Genomic DNA, 21,059 nt, shown 5'->3' with positions numbered 1-21,059 from the left:
ATCTGCTATCTATATGTGACCCCCCTCCCTTTGATACCTTCCAATGAATTGAAGCCTGAAATCTCAGATCTATTCCTTTCGGTAGCCTGAGATTCCTCACCTCATAATAGTAAGAGTTGAGAACTGTTTCCTTAGCTGTACGCAAATCACCTAGGAGGAAGGGCTGAGACCTTTGCTTCTGTTTCCAGGGCTGTCAGCGGTGCCTTTAACTTACCCAGAGACTGTTTGCTCTTGGACAGGTTGACCGTCAGCAGCTCATATTCTTCCTCCAGGACATCACTGGGGCCATTTTGGAGCAGGCCCTCTTGGTCAGCGGCCGGGGCGTCCTTGAAGAGCTGCTTCAGTTGGGGCCTACCTCTTCTGGGCCTGTTGACAGCAGAGTACAGGGTGTCCTTGGCAGGCTGGACTTCCCCATGTGGCCCCCACACTGTGGCTTTGCCATGGCTTGACTTGGGTGTGCGAGGCCTCCCTCGGCCAGGCCGCTCGTCCCCTTGCTGTTGGGGTTGCCCCGCCTCTTCCCGAGGGGGTGCTGCTCGCGTGGGGCTCGCTGACATTTTTGCAGGCTTGCTTAGGAACCAGTGGGGCTGCCCACCGCCCCCAGCAGTTGAGGCGGAGATGCTGTGGGAGGCGTAGGCATCCACTGGCACGTCGGGAAGAGGGGTATAGCCTCGGGGGTGAGTCCGTCTAGGGCTGGACGAGAGCTGCAGGCCTTTCATCCTATCCTTCAGCGCTGCTGCTGCTGCTTCCTCCGCCTCCCCTCCTTTCTCCTCGCTGGTCACTGGCTTCAGGAGGAAGCTGCCCCGGAAATCTGAAACCAGAATCACAGGATGTGACCATCACCCGAGCAGCCCTGTCCTAGCAATCCTCAGAAAAAGGGAAAGCAACTGGGTGAGATGGGTCTAGTATCTGAATGCTTGAAGTGAACGTGGAAGGAACCGTAGCTCCATGGGAGAGCATCTGCTCTGCATGCAGGTCTCAGGTTCAGTCCCTGGCTAGGAATGTTCCCTGCCTGACACCCGTGAGAACTGCTTCCAGCCAATACCAAGCTGTTTCTACACCTATGGTCTGGGTTTTAGGCAGTTTCCTCTGTCCGTAACTTGTGGAAAGGACTGGAAATGTGTGGTTGAAGTTGGCTAATACTTCCCAGTTCCTTGGTTGCACTGGAACTTCCATGGAGATAAGGATTTGTGAAATGGCAACCAACTTCCACCTTGTTCAAAACATAACATTTTGAGTTAATGTCGCCATACTGAATACAAAAGAAATGGTTGTCTCGACTATGCTTCCTCGGCTGAGATTTTTTGGAGTTGTGTGTGTGTGTGTGTTAGCAGGAATCACAAATATGGCCTGTCCCATTGGTTACCACAATACCTATGTGCCATTCTTGCTTCCTAGGTAAGGAGCTGGCTTAAAGCACGTCAATCCAATGATCCCCCTCTTTGCAGAGCACTATCTCTCCCTATGAGCAGAGGCTCACAGAAGATTTTCACCAGCCCTGCTGCCTGAGTTAACTGAACCAGAGGTGCCAGATATTTGGGCCTGATACCCTCCTTTGCCAAACACACCACATTTTGTAGAAACCCCAACACTGCAACTAGAACATCTCTTGAAAATGAAATTAAATGTACACATTCATGCCATCTGTGTTATAACTCACTCCCAAACTCAAACTCAAAGTCTTTCCCCCCACATTGATTCCTAAGTAGAGTATTTTGGGGGGCTACATTTAAGCACGGTGTGTGTGTGTGACCCCAAGGATGAAGGCTGGGGACTCACCAGGCACTGGGGTGATGAGATGTCTCTTGGGAGGTGTTTCTTGCTGTGCTGGGCGGAGAGCAGGTGACCTCACTGTGAAGAGGGAAAGGTGGACAAATGGAGCTTCATTTTCTTTTGCACAGTGATCTTGAGTGGAATCGTGGCCAGCCCTTCTTCCTGGCTACTTTCCCCTGAGAGGTTAATTTCTAGAGAAAAAGGAGCTTCCGGGGCTTCGGAAGTCAGGCCTTCTTCTTCTATAGAAGGCTTATTCGCCCTACTCCCATGAGAGTATTATGTATGTATACATACATACATACATACATACATACATACATACACAAAGCTAAGCTCACACTCTGTGATGAAGGAGGATGTGCTATGTACATGTTCAGAAACTTCATCGTTCTTTGCATTAAGGATGGGGGAACCTGAGGCCTTCCAGATATTGCTGGACTCCACGTTCCATCAGCCTCAACCACCGTGGCCAAGGATCTGGGATCTTGGGAGTTGGAGCCCAGCCCCATCTTTGAGGACCACGTGTTTCCCTTCCCTGCTTTACGCAAATCCAGGCTCAGTTGCTGGCACTCAGGATAGGTTGAAAGCACAACCGGCAGTGGAGACTGGCAAGCCAAGGGACTGGCTGGGGCCCCTAGATAGTCAAAGGGTCCACTGCCACTTTTCTCACACTGCACGGGGCAATTGCTAGTTGCATGAATGGCACGACATCCATTTTGCCCATGGGTGTAGCCAAGGAAGGCGGGGGGCAGTTGTCCCCCAAATCAAGTAAATCAATAAAAATACTTAAGTACGGTAAGTTTCTGCCCCCTAACATGAAGCCTGCCCCTCCCCGCAACATAAATCCTGGCTTCACCCATGATTTTGTCTCTTGGTGCCAAGAAGAACTGAGCAGAAAAATCAACAGTCATTTGGAATAAATATTCAGATGGTTTGCAAGAAATGTTGATTCAGCTGAGCTCTCCCCAAATCACCCCATTTGCTTTCTTTTCAGGACAAATAAATAGACTGAAATGATCCTTTCCTCGTGGCAACCCTTTTAAATAGGAATGTTTTCGACCAACTGCTTCTAGCATCCATAAAATGAAAGAGAGCTTTGAGAAGCCCCCCCCCCATCCATCACCCCCTCCTTCTTCAACCTGTGATCCCTGCTGGTTTCTTCCCCACCTGTTCTGCTCTTCAGGGCATCATAGGCTTCGAGCTCCACCGGCACAACCATACTGTCAAAACGGCCCAGATCCGTGGGAGTGATCACACTCCTGTAAAAAAAAAAAGTGGGAGAGAAGACTCGTGGGTGTCTGGTGGCTCAACTCTCTGCTCATGCAATGCAGCTGTTTAGGGGAAAGAACATGGCAAATAACCAAAGAGCACCAGAAGGAAGCAATGGTCACCCTGGGCAAGGCTGGGATGATGTGCGCTTCCCTCCTGTGCTCCCTCTCCCTACCCTCTGAGTTTAGGGGTGCAGTTAAGCCTCCCACAGTTTATTTCTTCCTGTTCCTACCTGATATCTCTGAGGAGAAGCAACTTTTCAGGCCGGTCGAGAATCGCCAGGAGTGGCCTCACCAGATCTTCCACCCCACTTTCTTGGATGTACTGTGTGTTGGGGGAAAAGTAACCATCAGCAGAGATCACCTGGCTATTCAGTTTGAAGCAGCAGCAGCAGATCCCCTGATCTCCGTTACTACTCTTGTTGCCCAGCTCCCTCAAAAGGGAGGCCATCTTCCCCTAGGCTCAGTTGATGGGTGGGGAGTTTAATCCTGCTTTCTGTAGGGAACTCTCTCCCAGGCTAAGCAGGATTGAACTGCCTGGGCATCAGTGGATGGCTGGGGGCTTCAATCCAGCTTTCTGTTGGAATCCAGATGTGAGACAGGTCTTCATTTGGGGGAAATGGGGAGGCCTGGCAGGCCAAAACCGGGCCACAGACCAAAGGTGGTTCCCCCTCCCTGACCCAAAGTTGGACTCATATGCCTCCTCCTAGCTTCAAGTGTGGTCCCAGCCCTCTGCAAGCAATCAGTTCAGACTTCTGACAAGGGTCAGGCTGGGAGGGGAGACAGAGAACAAGGCATGTCAGAGATACTGTGTGGTGCTGGTGTTACAGAAAGAGCCCAAGAAAATGGGCAGCCACCCCATATTGGGCTCTGCTTCTTCCCATTGCTGGTTTCAGCGCTGCCCACCATTTGTAAGTGGCCCTCAACAGATTACTCCCAAGGGAGTGTGACCCTTGACAGGAAAATCTAAGAGAATACAGACAGTGGACCTATCTGCAGACTGAGCCATTTTAATCAGAATGCTATCCTTAAACATTTTAATAAAGCATTTCAAGGTTGCAGTCCTAGACACACGAGAATGTAACACACACACACACACACACACACACACACACACACACCGTGAACACAATTCAACATGCATAGGGTTGAATTGCATGCTTGGAGGTAGAAGTCTTTATTAGTTTATAGGATTCCTGATAAGCGATAAGTAATCCTGCCCTTAGCGGTCTTAGCAAAAAGAAACCCGTTTCAGGGTGGCTGCTGCATCAGGCTATCAAGCAATCCTCTCCCTGCCCTAGTTTCATTTGTCCCTCTCTGCACGAAGATTAGTGCCCCCCTCTCTTCCTTGGGCTTCACAGAAGCAATCTTGGGAATGAGTTTCAACAATGTGCTAGCTCAGAGCTCCCTCTAGTGGCACATCAAAGGCCAACAGGAATGGTGAGAAGTGGGAGATACCAAACTGGTGAGGGCAAACATTCCATAACTTGCAAGTGTCCCAGAAAAACCAGGGCATCACATTTTTTCTCACAAGAGGACAATGGCCTTTTTGGGTGCTGTGACCTCACGCAATTACGCACAGCAACCTCCCCCATCTTGCATGGCACCCATGCCCAAAAAGCACTGGGGTTTTTTTTGGGGGGGGGTTGCAGTACAAAATGGTGCAAGATCAAAGCACCAAAAATGGCCGCTGTCCTCTGGTGAAAAAAAATGGGAAGATGGCATCCCGGTTTTTGCCTTTGATGCATTGGAGGGTATGTAAGACCTTCAAAGGTGCAGTGAAGGTTGGATTGCCAGACATGCCAATGCCTGCTTTGCCCTACCAGATTTTCACCCTTAAGCCTGCACAGAATAAGCTCCAAATAAAAGCAAGCAAATCAACTGTGGCCACAAACACTCTTACTCCACTTTGAGAGTCGTGTCTCCCCCCCCCCCAAAAAAAGTCCTGGGAACTCTAGTTTGTTAAGGGAGCTAAGAACTGTTTGAAGATTTTCAACACATCACAAATCTCAGGATTCTTTGGTGGGAAAGCCATGACACTTAAAGCAAAATGAGAGGCTCTTAGTTAAATGAATGCAATGGGTGCGGACCAAAGCCTGCCAAACCATGTGCCAGAGTGAGACAAAACGCAAGAGCCTCATGTTGGACCATCCTGTTTGGCACTGCTGCTTCTGGGAAGCCTGTCAGCAACAGGACAAATGGGATGCTTTAAAGCACAGCCTTACGGAAGAGAGGTGCAAACGTAACTGAAGGCAGAGTGAGGCAACTATAGCTCATAAGTTGTTGCAAGACATTTCACAGTCAAGGGAGAGATTGGCCCATTCAGGCACCATGGCACACATGGCAGCTGTCCTCCATCCTTACCCGGGTGCAGTGTCTCAGCACAGCTGCCACTTCATCCTCCATCAGCAGCTTCCTGGCCATGTCTTCAATAAGCAGCAGGTGGCTCTCGGTGACTTTGCTGCGCTCCATGCCATTGTACTGGGGAGAGGAGCCCAAGGAGGGGAAAAGGCGGCCTTTTTCTGGGAGGGGCACCACAGAAAGTCAGTGCAAAAACATAATCCGGGAATAACAAAGCATGAGGCCATTAGCCACCTGGAACCACAAGCCTGAAATGTACGCATGCACTTGAAATCTCATGTCTGTGGGTAACTACTGGCATTGCACATGCAAGTTATTCTGCACCCACAAGTACCCCAGTGTAGATGAAGATGGTTAGGGTGCTGGATTTGGATGTGGGATGTTCAGGTGTTGTACATTCACAGCTGAGAAAGGAAAGGCGTGAAGAAGTAGCAATTGATAGCAACACAAAAACACACACACACACACACACACACACGGGTTTCCAAAGGCATGCTCACGCGAAGCTACATGCTTGTTGTTCAAGGCACAGCATGCCTTCCTGCTCAGTTACCCCGTCTCAGAGTGCGGGTGACAATCTTCTGTACGACGCTAACTGCAGGCAAGAGGGTGAGATGGGAAGAAAGAGCAAAGACAAATAGTTTGGAATCTGTAGTGGAGAAGGGCAAATTGGAGGGAAGCAGGGGCCATTTTGGACTGGTCTCTGCTCTGTCTGATGAAAAGGGAGAAAAGGAAAACTACTGCCATTCCGCCTTTTGGAGAAGTGTTTTTTCCCCCACAATTTGTGCAAGTCTGACAGACAATGCTGTCTGTACCACCTACTGGCTCCTACAGATTGTTTTATGTGTGTGTTCTTCAACCAGTCACGGTGGAATAATTGTGCATTAGTGATGGGTTTATACCAGGCCATCCACACATCTTTCTGCTTTCTTAGTTGTCCTGCGATGTTTCCCCAATGTTAATGCATTCTTACCATATAGAGGGGCACGTCTGCGTCTAGTGCAACACAAGTGAAATGATGCACCCCCCCGCTCCAAACATTTGTGGTGTGAAAAGTTACAGGATTTCAGCAGCGAGTTACAGAATGTGCACTGACTGCACAAAGCAGTATGCACGCCTTGGACCTTTGCAAGTGCAAACAGCAGCAAAAGCAGAAGGGTGTATGACTGTCCTAGTAGCATCACGAGCACAAATAATCACAGAAAAGATGCCTGAAGAAGACCATATTCCCTCATGGTCAAACCTTCCAGGGCCCACATACCAGTGGTGGGTGTGCCAAAATGTATTACTGCACTTCAAAGGACCCAGCCCAGCCAGGTAAAATAACTAGACAAGAGCACAGAGCAGGGCCTGAGCAGAGTTTTTGAGGACCAGAGAGAGCGAGATCTGGAGAAGGGGCCACATTTGGCTCCTGGCCCTGAGGCTCATCCCCCCTGACATAGGGAGGCAGGCCAGTATACAGTACAATTCTCTGTGCCACATTTCCCCATGTTTCCCAGAGACTTTTCCTGACACTTCCAGTTTAGTGATGAAATGCTGAAGCAAGGGTTATGACAACTTGTTCTGCCAAATGTGACCTCCAGAGGATTAATGTGCCTCACAGACGGACTCTGGCCACCTTCCTGCCTGTAGACAGACTCCTGCTCTAGTTGCTTCACATCAAAGCATCAGCATTTGGCAAATGCACTTCCGTTGTGCTCCCTTGTTGCTCGGGGCAAGAACCTCCCAACCAGTAGAAAGTCTGAAAGGCCAAATGGAAAATCCCTTAGCACAGAATGGAAGATGCTGTTTCTCAGTGCTCTACTAAATGAACCAACAGCCCAGTCTACGTCCACCTGGTAAAATGGGCCCCTAATCTTGGCTAGGCCAGATTCCGGGGCCTTCTCTTTTGGTCATGGTTTGCGGAGAGAAATGGACAGCCAAGAAAGGAACAGAAATTCTCCAGCTCAGCTGTTGATATAAATAGGAATGGTGATTGGTTCCGCTGTCTGCTGGCTGGCAATCACATTCAGGCTGTGTACACACTATAAGCTTTAAAGCACATTCAAAACACACTCTTGCCCTTTCTGAGTATTGTAGTTTGTTAAGGGTCACTGGGAATTTTAACTCTGTGAGGGGAAATGCTCACACACTTGACAATCTATTATTCTCCCTGCTTCTGTCCCTGCCCAATAAAGGGGGAAAGCCTTGTAGTTAAAGGTTCCCTTCTCCCCACCCAAAATCTCAGTGGATCTTGCTGCCATGCGCAAGTTTACAATCAAGCAGGACCAGAGTACTGTGTTCTCTGGAGGATGCTAAAAACAGGACATCTTTTTGTTACCTTTCTCGCCATCAGACCGCGCTGGCGATTTGGACCGCCTCTGTGTCTCTGGTGACCCAGCTGCCGAGCTTGGCTTCCCTGTCCGGGTGCTTTTAAAGAACAGGTTCATGAGGGTTTTGGAGCGCTGGAGCGTGGCCTTCTTCTCCGGGGAGACCGGCTTCTCTTTCTTCCTCTGGCGTTTCTCCTCTGGGGCAAGAATCCAAAAGTCATACCTGAAGATCACAGCCGTGGGATAACCCAAAATCTGATCCTTCCCCACTCCAGCCCCATTGACAGTGTATTGTGGGTACCATTTTAAGGAGAAGAAAAGGTATCTGATTATGTAACTTTCTGACTCTGCCTGTTAAATGGGGGCCAGAAACCTTCTGCATGATGGAACAAAATGCACAGACCAGTGTCTTTCAGATGTGCCATGGGATTTTCTCCTCTCTGCCTACATATTAAGGACCAGGACTGTTTAGCAATAAGGTACATTTTCAGAACTCCCTAGTAGAGAAGTGGTCAATCAAATCCCTGTGGATAGGCTGCAAGCTGGACAGGAGCACAAAGCACTCTGCCCACCTGCGATTCCCAAAAGCTGATATTCAGAGGTGTAATGTTTCTGACAGTGGAGGTAGAACACAACCCTGGCTAGTAGCCACTGATAGACTTATCTTCCATGAATTTGGCCAATCCTCTTCTCTTTGCTTTATCCCTCTCTCCTTCTTCCTCCATGAAATTATTTCCTGGGTCCACATTTAATATTTGACATCAAAATAATGTTGCATTAATGTAGAATGAAACGGGGAGGGAAATGTAAACTTTCCAAAACTGCAACCCTCCTGATTTACACTACATTATTGCTATTATTGCTATAATGATAATGATGATAACAGCAGTAGCAGCAATCTCAATTCTCTCAGTATTTATGTAGTCAAAACAGAAAGGTACCCCTATCACCCAGCGGCTCAATAAAGACTGAGCATGCTCAGTGTGCATGGAATGCTCTCTGGGGGGAAACGGGACATGGGGAGGGCAACTGGAAGGAGTACTTAGAATCCTGTTGCAGTTTCCATGAACCATGGTAAGAATAATGGTCCCATGGCACCTACCATAAATGGTCAGATAGCTCTGCGATCTCTTGATGGGCTGTCGTGGACGGCTGAGTGCCAGAAGGAGGGCAGTTTTAGGGGAGGGGTCTGTTGTCTCTCTGCTGGCAAAGGGCCGGTGCTTCTTCAAGCGGAAGGACTCTTTGAGGCTCTCGGTGCGGATGGCGGTGTCTTTCAGGATCTTCATGGGCTCCACAACCCGTCGGGTCTCCATCACCAGACTCCCCGAATAGGAGGCACCGTCCGACAGCGGATCAGTCTGCATGGCGGTCTCTGCTCTCTCCAAGGTGTGTCTCTGGACTGGCAGTTCAGCAGAGATGCCAACATCCACCATGCAACTTTGTGCTGCTGAGCTGGGGATCGGGGCCATGAACAGGCCATTCATGGAGCTGAAGGGGGTCCCTGAGGAGTAGGATGATGCAGAGGAGCTGGATTCCGAGGTCTGGGACAGCTCCTGCAACTGGCCATTGGTCACTGTGTGGAGAGAGAGAGAGAGAGAGAGAGAGAGAGAGAGAGAGAGAAAGAGAGAGAGAGAGAGAGAAATGAGCATTATAGGAGTCTTTCCTGTTTTGACAATCCATGTTAGTACAATAAATGCACAGAAGCTACCCATTATTGCACACAGGCCAAATGACTTACAATGCTTTTGTTGTGGGAATGTTGCATTTCCACAGCAAGGAATGTGCTACAACTTTGTATCTGGGGAAAAACAACAACCCCAATTGTTGTGCCAGATAGTTCAATCACTGCTATTATTATTGCTGTGTGGAATGAGATTATGAGTGTGCCATGGATACCCACCTAATACTGAGTTAGATGCACAGTGGTACCTTGGTTCTCAGATGCCTTGGTACTCAAACAACTTGGAGCCCAAACACTGCAAACCCAGAAGTAAGTGTTCTGGTTTGTGAACTGTTTTCGGAAGCCAAACATGCTCCGTTTTGAGTGTTACGCTTCCGTTTGGAGTGCCACACTTCCATTTTGAGTGTTACGCTGAGGTCTGTCTATTTTTGCTATTTATTTTGCGTTTTTGTTTTTGTGGCTCTTTTTTGTTTTTGTGACTGTGTGGAACCCAGTTCAGCTAGTGATTGATCGATTGTGTGACTGCAGTACATTGTTTATTGCTTTCATTTTATGGATCAGTGGTCTCATTAGACAGTAAAACTCATGTTAAACTGCTGTTTTAGGAGTTGTTTTTAAAAGTCTGGAATGGATTAATCCATTTTGCATTACTTTATGGGAAAGCACACCTTGGTTTTGGAACGCTTTAGTTTTGGAACGGACTTCTGGAATGGATCAAGTTTGAGAACCAAGGTACCGCTGTACCAATGTCCTGACTCACTATAAGGCAGCTTCCTATGCTCCTCTGAACTGCTGTTTTCTTTCTTCGTGCAACAGACTCATAGATCTATGCTTTTACAAGCATGTCCTTAAGGGTGAAAATGCCAACTGGGAGGAGAGAATTTGAGCTCCATCAACAATGGTCTGTGCAACACAGCACCCACTCCTGGGCTATTCTTTCTGCATGTTTTGTCTTTTGATGACACTGCATTCTTTGCAAACAGCCCAAACACAAGGGTGAGGGAGGAAGGAGGGTTGTTTTCTGAAATGCAAGGAGGGAAAGCAATTTGCTTGCAGGATGCCCCGGCACTCCTTACTCATCCTTAGCAAAGCAACATCCAGCATATGAATGTAGACAGAAAACGTGCATTTGTGTCTTACATCTGTTGAGCCAGCAATACTCAGCCACCATTTCCTTGTATGCAGGGAACCTCCCCGTCTCCTAGATGGAAAGCACAGAAGAGAGACACAACACGTCATGGGATCGTTTGCTGCCTGCCCAGCACTGAGCGGTGTCTTCAGAGGCTAACCCGATCCCAGGCGGAGAGACACTTTGATAAATAATGCATCCCCCACTGCCAGGTCCCTTCCCAGCTGAAACTGAATCTGCTAAGTCTCAAGAGTCTGGGTTCCACAGCGTCTTGGGGAGGGAGTTGCTGGGCGTCACAGAAGGCAGCAAGAAAGAGAATTCAGTGCTGCTGCTTTGGCAAGCAACTTCTTAGAGGGCATGGTCTCTTTTTCGGGACACTTTGAGCAGAAATGGAGGGCTTCTGTTTTCCACCTCTAGCAGCTACCACTTCCTAAGGGCTCATCAACACTTTCGCTTCACCCGTATTTTTTACTTTCTTTCCACTTGACCGGTATTTTGATTGTATTTTATACCAGTTAATTCGCCCTGATTCAAGAGCTTTCCTCTTTGTTTTGTAGCCGTGTCTTGTAAGAATCTCGCCCACTGAATCAGATTTCATTAGATGTGCGGAAAATCCAAAGAGAGATCTTGCTTAACTGAGCTTCAGTTCAGTGGGTAAGATCGGATTTTTGCTAGGAACAATGAGAAAAGCTCTCAAACCCTGGGGAATTAATGGGTACACGATATGATCAAAAATAAGGGTCAAGCAAAAGTGTGGATCAGCCCTTTATCAAAATAGTAGTCTTTGCTCCCTGGCCCTTTGTAGCCTGCTTATTTATAAAGTGCCATTTTCCTAGGCCAGGGTGCCACGCTCTCTGCTAAGCCATAGAAAGGATGTATCCTATGTCTGGCTAGGTAGAGAAAGAGATTATACCTGTAGGAAGCTGACTATGGGAGCTGGTGAGAACTCTGACAGCATTCAGCAATCAGGATATTGGTGACTCGTCTGATGGCCCTAACCTCCCACAGTAATGGGACCACTGGGTCATCCTCCCATAGAGTAGCACCCCTCCCTATCCCAATCTTGGCCCAGCACTTGGCAAGGCACAGGCCTCACCTTGATGGTCAGCATGATGTGGGTCTGCCCCTTTAGCACTTCCACTGCCTTGCTATGGCTGATGTCGTCAAACTTGACTCCGTTGGCTGCAAGGACTTGGTCGCCGACCTTGACCCCATGAAGCTCAGCAAGCCCGCCGGGATCCACTCTGGGAACGATACGACATTAGGATGATTATTCTTGAATGGGAACAGTGAGGCTTTGGGCAGGTATACAAGGCATTCCAAGTCAAGTGAACAGGACAAGGGGAACTAGAACGTGTTCTTGGCCAACAGAGAGGGGGAGGCTGTCAGAGGGTTGGGCCTAATGACCCTTTGGGTCTTTCCAACTCTCCAGTTCCAGGATTCTATGACTATAAGGGTGGTAACAACTCTGGTTCCTCCTAGCACAACTGGAAGGCATGTCCCTCTAAGGCACTTTCCCTCATGGCTCTCAAAGGAGATGGAGGTGTTAAGAATGGATTCTGAAAACAGAAGAGCCTTTTTTACCTTCTCTTTAGATTATGGTTACCAGATTTTTTTCAATGAATCTGGGGACCCCCCCTTTTTTTTTTTTGGAAGCTGAGTAGCAACAGGGAGTCAGTAGTGGGGATGGTGAGGCAAAAGACCCTGGGCCCAAGCACACATGCATATTGTATAAAGGTGCAAAGCCCTTCTTTCTCACCCTGAGAAACATAAATGCGCAGAGTTTTTAAAAAACTGGGCAATGGCTGCCCACCCGTGGTTCCCCAGCCTCCCCCGATCTGTCAAAACAAAAGGGGAAGGGGGCGGGAGATCGGGGGAGTCATGGGTGTGCGATGCACCATTGCCCAGTTTTTTTTTTTTTAAAGTCTGCACATTTAGGCTTCACAGGGTGCGAAAGAAGGGCTTTGCACCTTGCCCGGCAGAGAAACCGCGCGCCTTGCGCCGCTCCTGTGCAACAGCCACCTGCCTGCTAACAGGCTGGCTCTAGGCTGCTGAGGCTGCCATGTTTCCTGGGGACAAATTTGCAAATCTGGGGACATTCTGGGGATGGAATTTGTCCGGGGAAAGATTTGCAAATCCGGGGATTAGATTGGAGGTAACAGCCAGGATTTTGTCTCCTTGCTTATTTAACTTATATGCAGAATTCATCATGCGAAAGCCTGGGCTGGATGAATCCCAAGCCGGAATTAAGATTGCCGGAAGAAATATCAACAACCTCAGATATGCAGATGACACAACCTTGATGGCAGAAAGTGAGGAGGAATTAAAGAACCTTTTAATGAGGGTGAAAGAGGAGAGCGCAAAATATGGTCTGAAGCTCAACATCAAAAAAACGAAGATCATGGCCACTGGTCCCATCACCTCCTGGCAAATAGAAGGGGAAGAAATGGAGGTAGTGAGAGATTTTACTTTCTTGGGCTCCATGATCACTGCAGATGGTGACAGCAGCCACGAAATTAAAAGACACCTGCTTCTTGGGAGAAGGGCAATGACAGGCCTAGACAGTATCTTGAGAAGTAGAGACATCACCTTGCCAACAAAGGTTCGTATAGTTAAAGCTATGGTTTTCCCAGTAGTGATGTATGGAAGTGAGAGCTGGACCATAAAGAAGGCTGATCGCCGAAGAATTGATGCTTTTGAATTATGGTGCTGGAGGAGACTCTTGAGAGTCCCATGGACTGCAAGAAGATCAAACCTCTCCATACTGAAGGAAATCAACCCTGAGTGCTCACTGGAAGGACAGATTGTGAAGCTGAGGCTCCAGTACTTTGGCCACCTCATGAGAAGAGAAAACTCCCTGGAGAAGACCCTGATGTTGGGAAAGATGGAGGGCACAAGGAGAAGGGGGCGACAGAGGACGAGATGGTTGGATAGTGTTTTCGAGGTTACCAGCATGAGTTTGACCAAACTGCGGGAGGCAGTGGAGGACAGAGGTGCCTGGCGTGCTCTGGTCCATGGGGTCACGAAGAGTCGGACACGACTAAACGACTAAACAACAACAACAACAGCCAGGATGTGAGCGACTCCTTCTAATAAATTCACCAATGGCTCAGTAAATTATTGAAATGACCCAGCTTTTAAACTAATTGTGGAAGATTGGCATAGGCCCTGTAAATGTATTCAGAGCTGAAGATTATTTGTCCCCAGATCATAGAAAGCCATGGATCGAATCTAATGATGTGGTCATGCTACAGAAGGTGACATCAGCTGTGGCTTCTCTGAGGCTGCATGCATTTGGGACTGAACAAACTTGATTGAAAAAGTCTAAATACAAGAGGCAAGAGGGCTGCTACAGTCGCATACAAATGCTACACAGACACAAGATAATACTACAGACATAAGATATGGCCATTTTACTCTAGATTAATTAACCTGAAAGAAGGATCTATATTTGGTATCAAATTCAAATAAGATTGAATAACCATTACACTCACGGCCCTGAACCAAAAGAGTGGGGGGAAATCTACCCTTTTCTCATGATATACCTAACCCAATTTTACATTTAAAATGTGGATCAAGGCTGTTAAAGAGCATCTATTTAAAAGATCCATTAAGTTCAATAAGATTTACACCCAAGTAAACGTGCATAATTGAGGTTCAAGCTAGCTCTGGTAGTTTATTCTGCTGCTTGCAGAGTGAGCAAGGATAGCAACCAAAACAAGTTCTACAATGTACTACTGTATTTCTACAAAGAATTATATTGTATCATTATGGCTGGAGCTTCTTAATAGAAATGGTTTCTATTAAGTATTATGCAGGGATAGTAGACCTAATCTTAGGCTGCATACAAACCATACATTTAAAGCACATGTCTTCTTCCAAAGAATCCTGGACATTGTAGATTGTTCAGGGTGCTGGGAGTTGTACAGTGGTGCCTCGCTAGACGAAAAGAATTCGTTCCGCGATTCTCTTCGTCTAGCGGTTTTTTCGTCTTGCGAAGCAAGCCCATTGACAGCTTAGCGGATTAGCGCTACAGCTGTCAAGCGGCTTCCAGCGATCAGCTGTTAAGAGGCTTATCAGCGGAACAGCTGATAAGCGGCTTAGCGGCTTAAGAAAAGGGCGAAAAAAGTGAAAAAACCCGCGGGGGGATGCAAGATTTTTTTTGTCTTGCGAAGCAACCCCATAGGGAAATTCGTTTTGCAAAGTGCCTCCAAAACGGAAAACCCTTTCGTCTAGCGGGTTTTTCGTCTTGCGAGGCGTTCGTCTTGCGGGGCACCACTGTAGCTCAGTTAGGAATAAATTACAGTTCTCAGGATTCTTTGGGGGAAGCAACATGCTTTAAATATATGGTGGGTACTCAGCCAAGGTGGTACCAAGATTCCAAAACAGTTAAAAGTGGCAAGCTCCAGTGTGAAACAGCTCTTTAGTGCTCAATCAGAACAAAGGCAATTCAGGATTTTTCTCTGGGTTGATGTTTGCTCTGACTGAGCACTAAAGAGTGGGTTTTCCCTGAGAACTGAGTGGGGTGAGCAGAAAACTGCTCAGACTCATGCTTTCAAGTGGAAGTGTGGACAAGCCTCAAGACTTACTTGGAGACGTAGATACCAAGGCCATACTCTTTCCCCCCACGGATGTTGAAACCCAAGCAGTAGTCATCAGAGGTGGTATACAGGTGAATGATCCTCCGCCTCCCAATCTCAGAGCTCGTGTCTGATGGAGTTGAGCCACTCCTCTCCACAATCAGGCGCTTGTTCACCACATCAACCCTGTGGCGAGATAAAGAATTCACCCAGTATTCTGGACTCTGGGAGTTCTACACAGGCCTTTCCCCATGGACAGCTGAAATATTTTTGAATGGAACTTGGAAAATCAATAAGCCCATAGGTGGCGGGCAGAACGTAACCAGAATTGCAATCTGGATGTTGAACAACTGTAATTGAGACTTAGGAATAGACCCAAGGAACAGGATGATTTATTTATTTTTTGTACACAGGAAGGGTTCACTCTTCTTCCACCTACCCCAGCTATCACCCTGAGAAAAATAGCTCTCCCCATGTGGCAATTAGGCTTAGAGGAAAGCTTCCATGGATGCAAATGGGAGCTTTTCCCTCTTAGGGATAATTGCCATGTGGGGTAGTGGGGCTGAGGAAGTGGAAGAGAGAGAGAGAGAGAGAGAGAATGAAAATTAATGTGTCCATGTGTGAGACAAAAGAGAATGAAAGCAATGTGTGATGGCTCCAGCCACACTAGCATATGGCAACCTCTGAAACAAAACTTTATTTGAATCAGGGCTTATTAGGGCTGACACCCAAGACACCAAAACATGTCTTCAGAACATGCTTGTAACAGGGCTTGAGCCTGGTCATTTCTGGTTTCAGAAGAGAACCTCTCCATGCTGGATCTGGGGATGATGTATTGTATTTTAGGAAACTTATATCCAGTGCTATTTTTCTAGAAAAATAGGTGCCAGAACTCAACATGAACACCTCCCTCGTTCTCTTAGAATTGCAACGGGACCCACAGACCAGCATAAGATAAAACATATGGATAAACTGAACACATAAGACTTAAAACAGGTAAGGAATAAAAGCTAGTAGTTAAAAGGTGGTTATATCATACATAACTTAAAATGATAGAAACAAGGACAAATGGTTAAAAGCGACTATAAAGGAGGGAGTGCGAAGAAGCACAGGTCTTGTATTTTGGGCCTAGTTTGTGGCGCAATAATATGATAATCACCAACAAGCATAACCTAAAACAAAAGCAGTCAGAAAGCTCCCCCGCTCCCCGCCTATAAACCAGATTAGAAGAGTGTGCCAAAGCTTGCACAAAACCTTGGCACCAGCCAAACCTTCCTGGGAAAACATTTCCAAAATCACAGGGGCTACCACTAAGAAGGATTTGAAAACCTGTGCAGACCTGTCAATCATTAGCAGACCAGTTGCACACTTTGAGGAATGATTTCAAAAAATCTGAGGGCATATTAGAAGATACCTTACCTGAAATTAACCACAAAGTAACCCAGTCCTGCAAGCAAATCAGGAAAAAACATGCAAATGCACCAGTGCATCAGAAACAGCACCTGAATCTTAGAGACAAATTTCACGTATCTACTTACTGTGATATAACTGATACACCTGAAGCTAATATGAAGAGAAGTGAAATGTATGTATGTGAAGAAGTATCAAGTGGATTAAGTTTTCTAAATAATACAGACTTATCTGATGTATGATAGTTACAAGATTCCCAAAAGCTAGTTGACTCATACCCTCAGGACTTAAATGTGAATCTTTTGTGGGCAACTACAGCAGTTCTACTGTTATATGTCACGAAGTTTAATGAAACAGAAAACATGAAATTCAGTCGTGGATCTTTCACAGTAATGAAAGACTGAAGACAATATGCACTTCCAACTTTAGAGATCGGGTTATGAATGCTGTGAATAATGCTTTTTCCTCAGCTGAAATGAATAAAAAGTCCTCAGAGAGAGAGGACTTATGGAAGCGAATGTGCTTCATCAAGTCAGTTTTGATGAATTTGTCCAGAGTTTTGCAATCAGAAAACTTAGAAAGAAGCTATTTTGATTTCAACATATCTTGTGTCATTTCCAGAAATAACATATCATTTTACAGTTTAGCATTTTTGATTTTGAATTGCATATGGGGGCACCGAAATCCTTTCAGTGCTTAGGGGTTCTAAAGGCTTTAATCCAGCCCTGCTGCTTACAGAGTCCCATGCATACACCCTTGATCCTCTTCTGTCTCCCTCTTTCACATTAGCAGAAGATTTCCCAGCACTCTGCTCATCACTATTCATTTCCTATCTACATATTATGCACAAAGCCTGTTTCCAGTCTCATTTCCCCATGTGTTTTAATGGCCTGTTTATTCATCCTAATTTCTCTGCAGGGAGCTTTGGCAATGTTACTTAAAAGCAGGAGTTAGCCCACATTTTCCAGTGCATTTCCTTGTTACTTTCCTTAATACAAAAACCTGGATCTTTTGAGGTAGGCTTGCCATACGTCAGAAAAATTCCTGACATGTCCTGGTTTTCAGGTGTAAAAATGACATTCGGGCTTGTCCACAAATCGGCAAAATGTCAGGCAAAACCCAGATGTATGACAATGCGATGGAAAGAGCAGCGGAAACAGCTCCAAAAGCTTAAAATCACTATTTTGGGGGGTAGCTTTCCCCCCAAAAGTAGTTTGGTGGTTTCCTAAAAAAGCTCTACAATTTTGGGGTCTTCCTAAAAAAAAGTTTGCAGGTGTCATGAATTATACTTTTTGAAATATGGCAACCTTGTTTTGAGGGACTGTTGCATGACATCCTAGACAACTACAGCTGGGTACACAACACACCTTTAAAATGCATTGAGAGCACCTTGCCTTCCCTGCAAGAATTCTGAGAGCTGTAGTTTGCTAAGGGTGCTGGGAATGCTAGCTCTGTGAGGGGTAGGCCACAGTTCCCAGGATTCTTTGGTGAAGGTGGTGGCGTGCTTTGAACGTGCTTTAAAAGGTATGGTGTAAACACAACCCAAGCGGTGCAACTGTATGTGATTGAACCCCACCTGGAACAGCAGTAGTCTGGAAGCGCCCTAAGTCAGAGGGGAGCATTTAGCCCAGTAACCCCAGGTCACCTTGACCCGTCCCTCTCCTGCGCCCTGGTCAGAGTTCATCCCGATAGCATCTCCTTGCTTCTCACGAAACCCGATCACACCTTCTCTGCTCCGCTGAGCCCAGCACACTTGCCTCGGCCCTTACAAACAACACATTGTGATTTTTGGTTACCCAAGGGCCTGCTGACAATAGGGTGTCACCATAGCAGGCAGTTCCGCTTACCATGTGGTCTTTTCTTTGGAGAACTTTATCCCTGGCACTTTGCCCATGCGTCTCACGACCATCCGCAGCCGGTTGTTCCCCGTCAGGACTTTGACTGCGCTTCCCATTGTAATGTTCTCCAAGCTCACACTATTCACCTCTGTGATTTTATCTCCAACACACAGCCCAGCCTGTTCTGTTGGTATTAAATACAGGTAACTCAACTTGGGCTAAGGGTTAGAGAGGGTTTCTCTTTCCTGGTTTTCTTTTTTTAATTTATTTTTTTTACACTATTACTAAAATGACAAAATATAAAAGTATATAGCGCACACATTTTAGAGTAAGGCAGGGTTTCTAAAACTTTCTACTCCCAGTTGAAACAGCTGAAAACTACTGAGGTCTACCTCAGTCACAAAATGGTGGTTCAGGAAGCAGAGTTTGGAAAAAACAGCTGGCATTTACTGACATCATTTCCCACTGATATCTAATCCATCTTTGGAAATGGTTAAACTCTGCCACAGCATTGTTCTTGTGGCAAGGAGTTCAATGGGTCAGTTTTCCTCAGGCTAAGTACATAATTTGCTTTGGCGATATTGTGAGGGCCTCCTCATTTCAGGCAGGGTTTGCTGATTCAGGGGCTCCAAGTGGGAAAATCTTTAAAAAATATTTCCCCCTCCCCATTCCCACATGACCCTAAAAGTATTTTTACCCATCTTCTGTAATTTCTTCTCCCACTCTCCTTTCACACTCAACTTCTACCTAATTTCTGCCCCTCTCCCACAACTACAGGTTTCTCTCATCTCTCCTCCTTGGTCCTTAGACATTTGCTTCTTCCTCCTGTAAAAGCTTTTCTCTCTTATCCCCTTCCTTTATATTCCCAGTTTATTTATATAACAACAGCAGGCTTTTACTTTATAATTTCCTTCTTTGGCCCTTTTGCCTCAGAGGAGGGAGAGGACCATGTATACCACATTGAGTTCCTTGGGGAAAAGGTGGGCTAAAAATGCAATAAATAATAATAATAATAGCCTTGATAGCATATTTTCTCTCTCTGTTTAAAAGACTTATTCTTCACTGGAGCTCTAAAGACTTGTATGCATGGCTCTCGGAGAATCTGACATTTTGCGATGTCATGGAATTCTATACTGATGTGCTTCCAGAACTACTTAGCAACGTGACACATAAACATTGTCTCAAATAAATTACTTTGCTTGGGTTTTGCTGCAACCTCCAGACATGGGTTAGGTCCTGGAGAAGAACTGGTCAGCACTGGAAGACCACTTGCTGGCAAAGATTTAAGTCTAGGTGATTCTGCCAGTGTTGCAGGGACTAGAATGAAGTTCTGATTTTATGGATAGAACATCCGAGCAGCTTGTTGTCTCTTTTTAAGGCTGGGAGGATTGGAGAGATTTTGCTTACCTGCACTGCTGCCCTCCTCCACCTTGCTGACGAAGATACCCAGGCCATGCTCCGAGCCTCCGCGCACACTGAAGCCCAGCTTCCCATCTGTGCTTTTTTCCACCGTAATGGCATTGATGGCATCACTCTCATCACTGTTAGCTGTCATGGGGATACAGCATGATATAATTATGAAATGACACCACTAAGGACACTCACTGCGCTGGAATGACCAGCAAAAGGAGCTACTCATGATCCTCTACCCTAACACTGGGAAAGTGATAGTAGAAAGAATTGCAAGAAAAATATGCCACACCTCTCTACACTCTGCATTTTAGCCTCTCTTCCCCATCACTGTGGGTCCACCAGACCCAGAAATGACATCTGGGCAGGCTGGAGGGCATGCCATGAAATCCCTGACAGTTTACTTCCTAGGGAGACATGGGAGCGTTTGTCAAAGTGTATCTCCTCTGTCAATGCACACATGGATGTCCTGTCTAATATAAATGATTACAATACACACAACACAAACCTAGAACTGCAACAAGCAGTCCCTTCCTCTTCTCCTATCTGGCAACAATATTGTAAATGCCTTCACACCCTGGGAACATGGCCAGCTCCAGAAGAGTCCCAACGGGAACTGCTTTTTTATGTGGATGTGATTTTATACTATTTTATTTTGCTCTCAGCTTTTCAATTTTGTAATTGGTGTTTTTATCTTGACACTGGCTATTGACCGTAATAAAATGACTGCAACATGTTAATAGGAGCCGTGGAAGTGGCTTTGTTCAGGGCAAGGTCAAATGAGGAGACAGATCAGTCTATTGGAGGGGGTTGGGGTTGGGGTGGTAGGAGCCTTTTCTCCTCTAAATCTCTAGATTTTGACCTCTATATATCAAGGAGCCTGTAAAATGTTCTATATGACACCTATATGTTTTGCTACCTGGGGCAAATAGAAGAATGGGGGAGGGCAGCTCCAGAGAAAGTGTTAAGCTCTATCTCCATCATGGCCCTGATCCAAATGAGCTCTTCCTCACCCTATGATCCCTATGGTTGCAATTCACAACTAAAATCAGGCCCATGCAGAGCTTGTCTGAGGCCTGATGGAGGAGTCTTGTTAGAATAAAGTTATAGACCCTGAACAGTGTAAGTCTGGCAGGCCTGGTGGCACTCCTCATTTGGCTGGCCTAGCCCTCTGAGGCCTGGAACAGGTATACCCAGCTGTATCTCCCCCTCTCTGCTTGAGCCTGTTTAAAATGCACCCTGTTTAAAAAGGATCCACAGTTCTGCTCATGGACTTCTCATACCATGTTGTCTTTGGTCCTCA

General features: G+C 46.5%; 1 protein-coding gene across 1 annotated transcript in view; it reads right to left on the bottom strand.

Annotated features, from left to right (window-relative positions):
• The window catches only part of PDZD7 (PDZ domain containing 7), a 31,307-nt gene that overhangs the window by 9,112 nt on the left and 1,136 nt on the right, over positions 1–21,059 (bottom strand). Inside the window, exons 2-13 of the mRNA XM_081912269.1 lie at positions 19,754–19,894; positions 18,356–18,530; positions 15,108–15,284; positions 11,615–11,762; positions 10,530–10,590; positions 8,811–9,281; positions 7,720–7,905; positions 5,403–5,560; positions 3,272–3,363; positions 2,938–3,029; positions 1,777–1,848; positions 215–808 (exon numbers count right to left, since the gene is read on the bottom strand). Of these exons, the coding sequence (XP_081768395.1) occupies positions 215–808; positions 1,777–1,848; positions 2,938–3,029; positions 3,272–3,363; positions 5,403–5,560; positions 7,720–7,905; positions 8,811–9,281; positions 10,530–10,590; positions 11,615–11,762; positions 15,108–15,284; positions 18,356–18,530; positions 19,754–19,894 (2,367 nt within the window). The remainder of the gene's footprint in view (positions 1–214; positions 809–1,776; positions 1,849–2,937; positions 3,030–3,271; positions 3,364–5,402; positions 5,561–7,719; positions 7,906–8,810; positions 9,282–10,529; positions 10,591–11,614; positions 11,763–15,107; positions 15,285–18,355; positions 18,531–19,753; positions 19,895–21,059) is intronic.

This window comes from Podarcis melisellensis (genome assembly GCF_964234715.1).
Source record: "Podarcis melisellensis genome assembly, chromosome: 5".
NCBI lineage: Eukaryota > Metazoa > Chordata > Lepidosauria > Squamata > Lacertidae > Podarcis > Podarcis melisellensis.
Note: the sequence above shows the minus strand (reverse complement) of the source record. Positions and strands in the feature narration are given on the sequence as shown.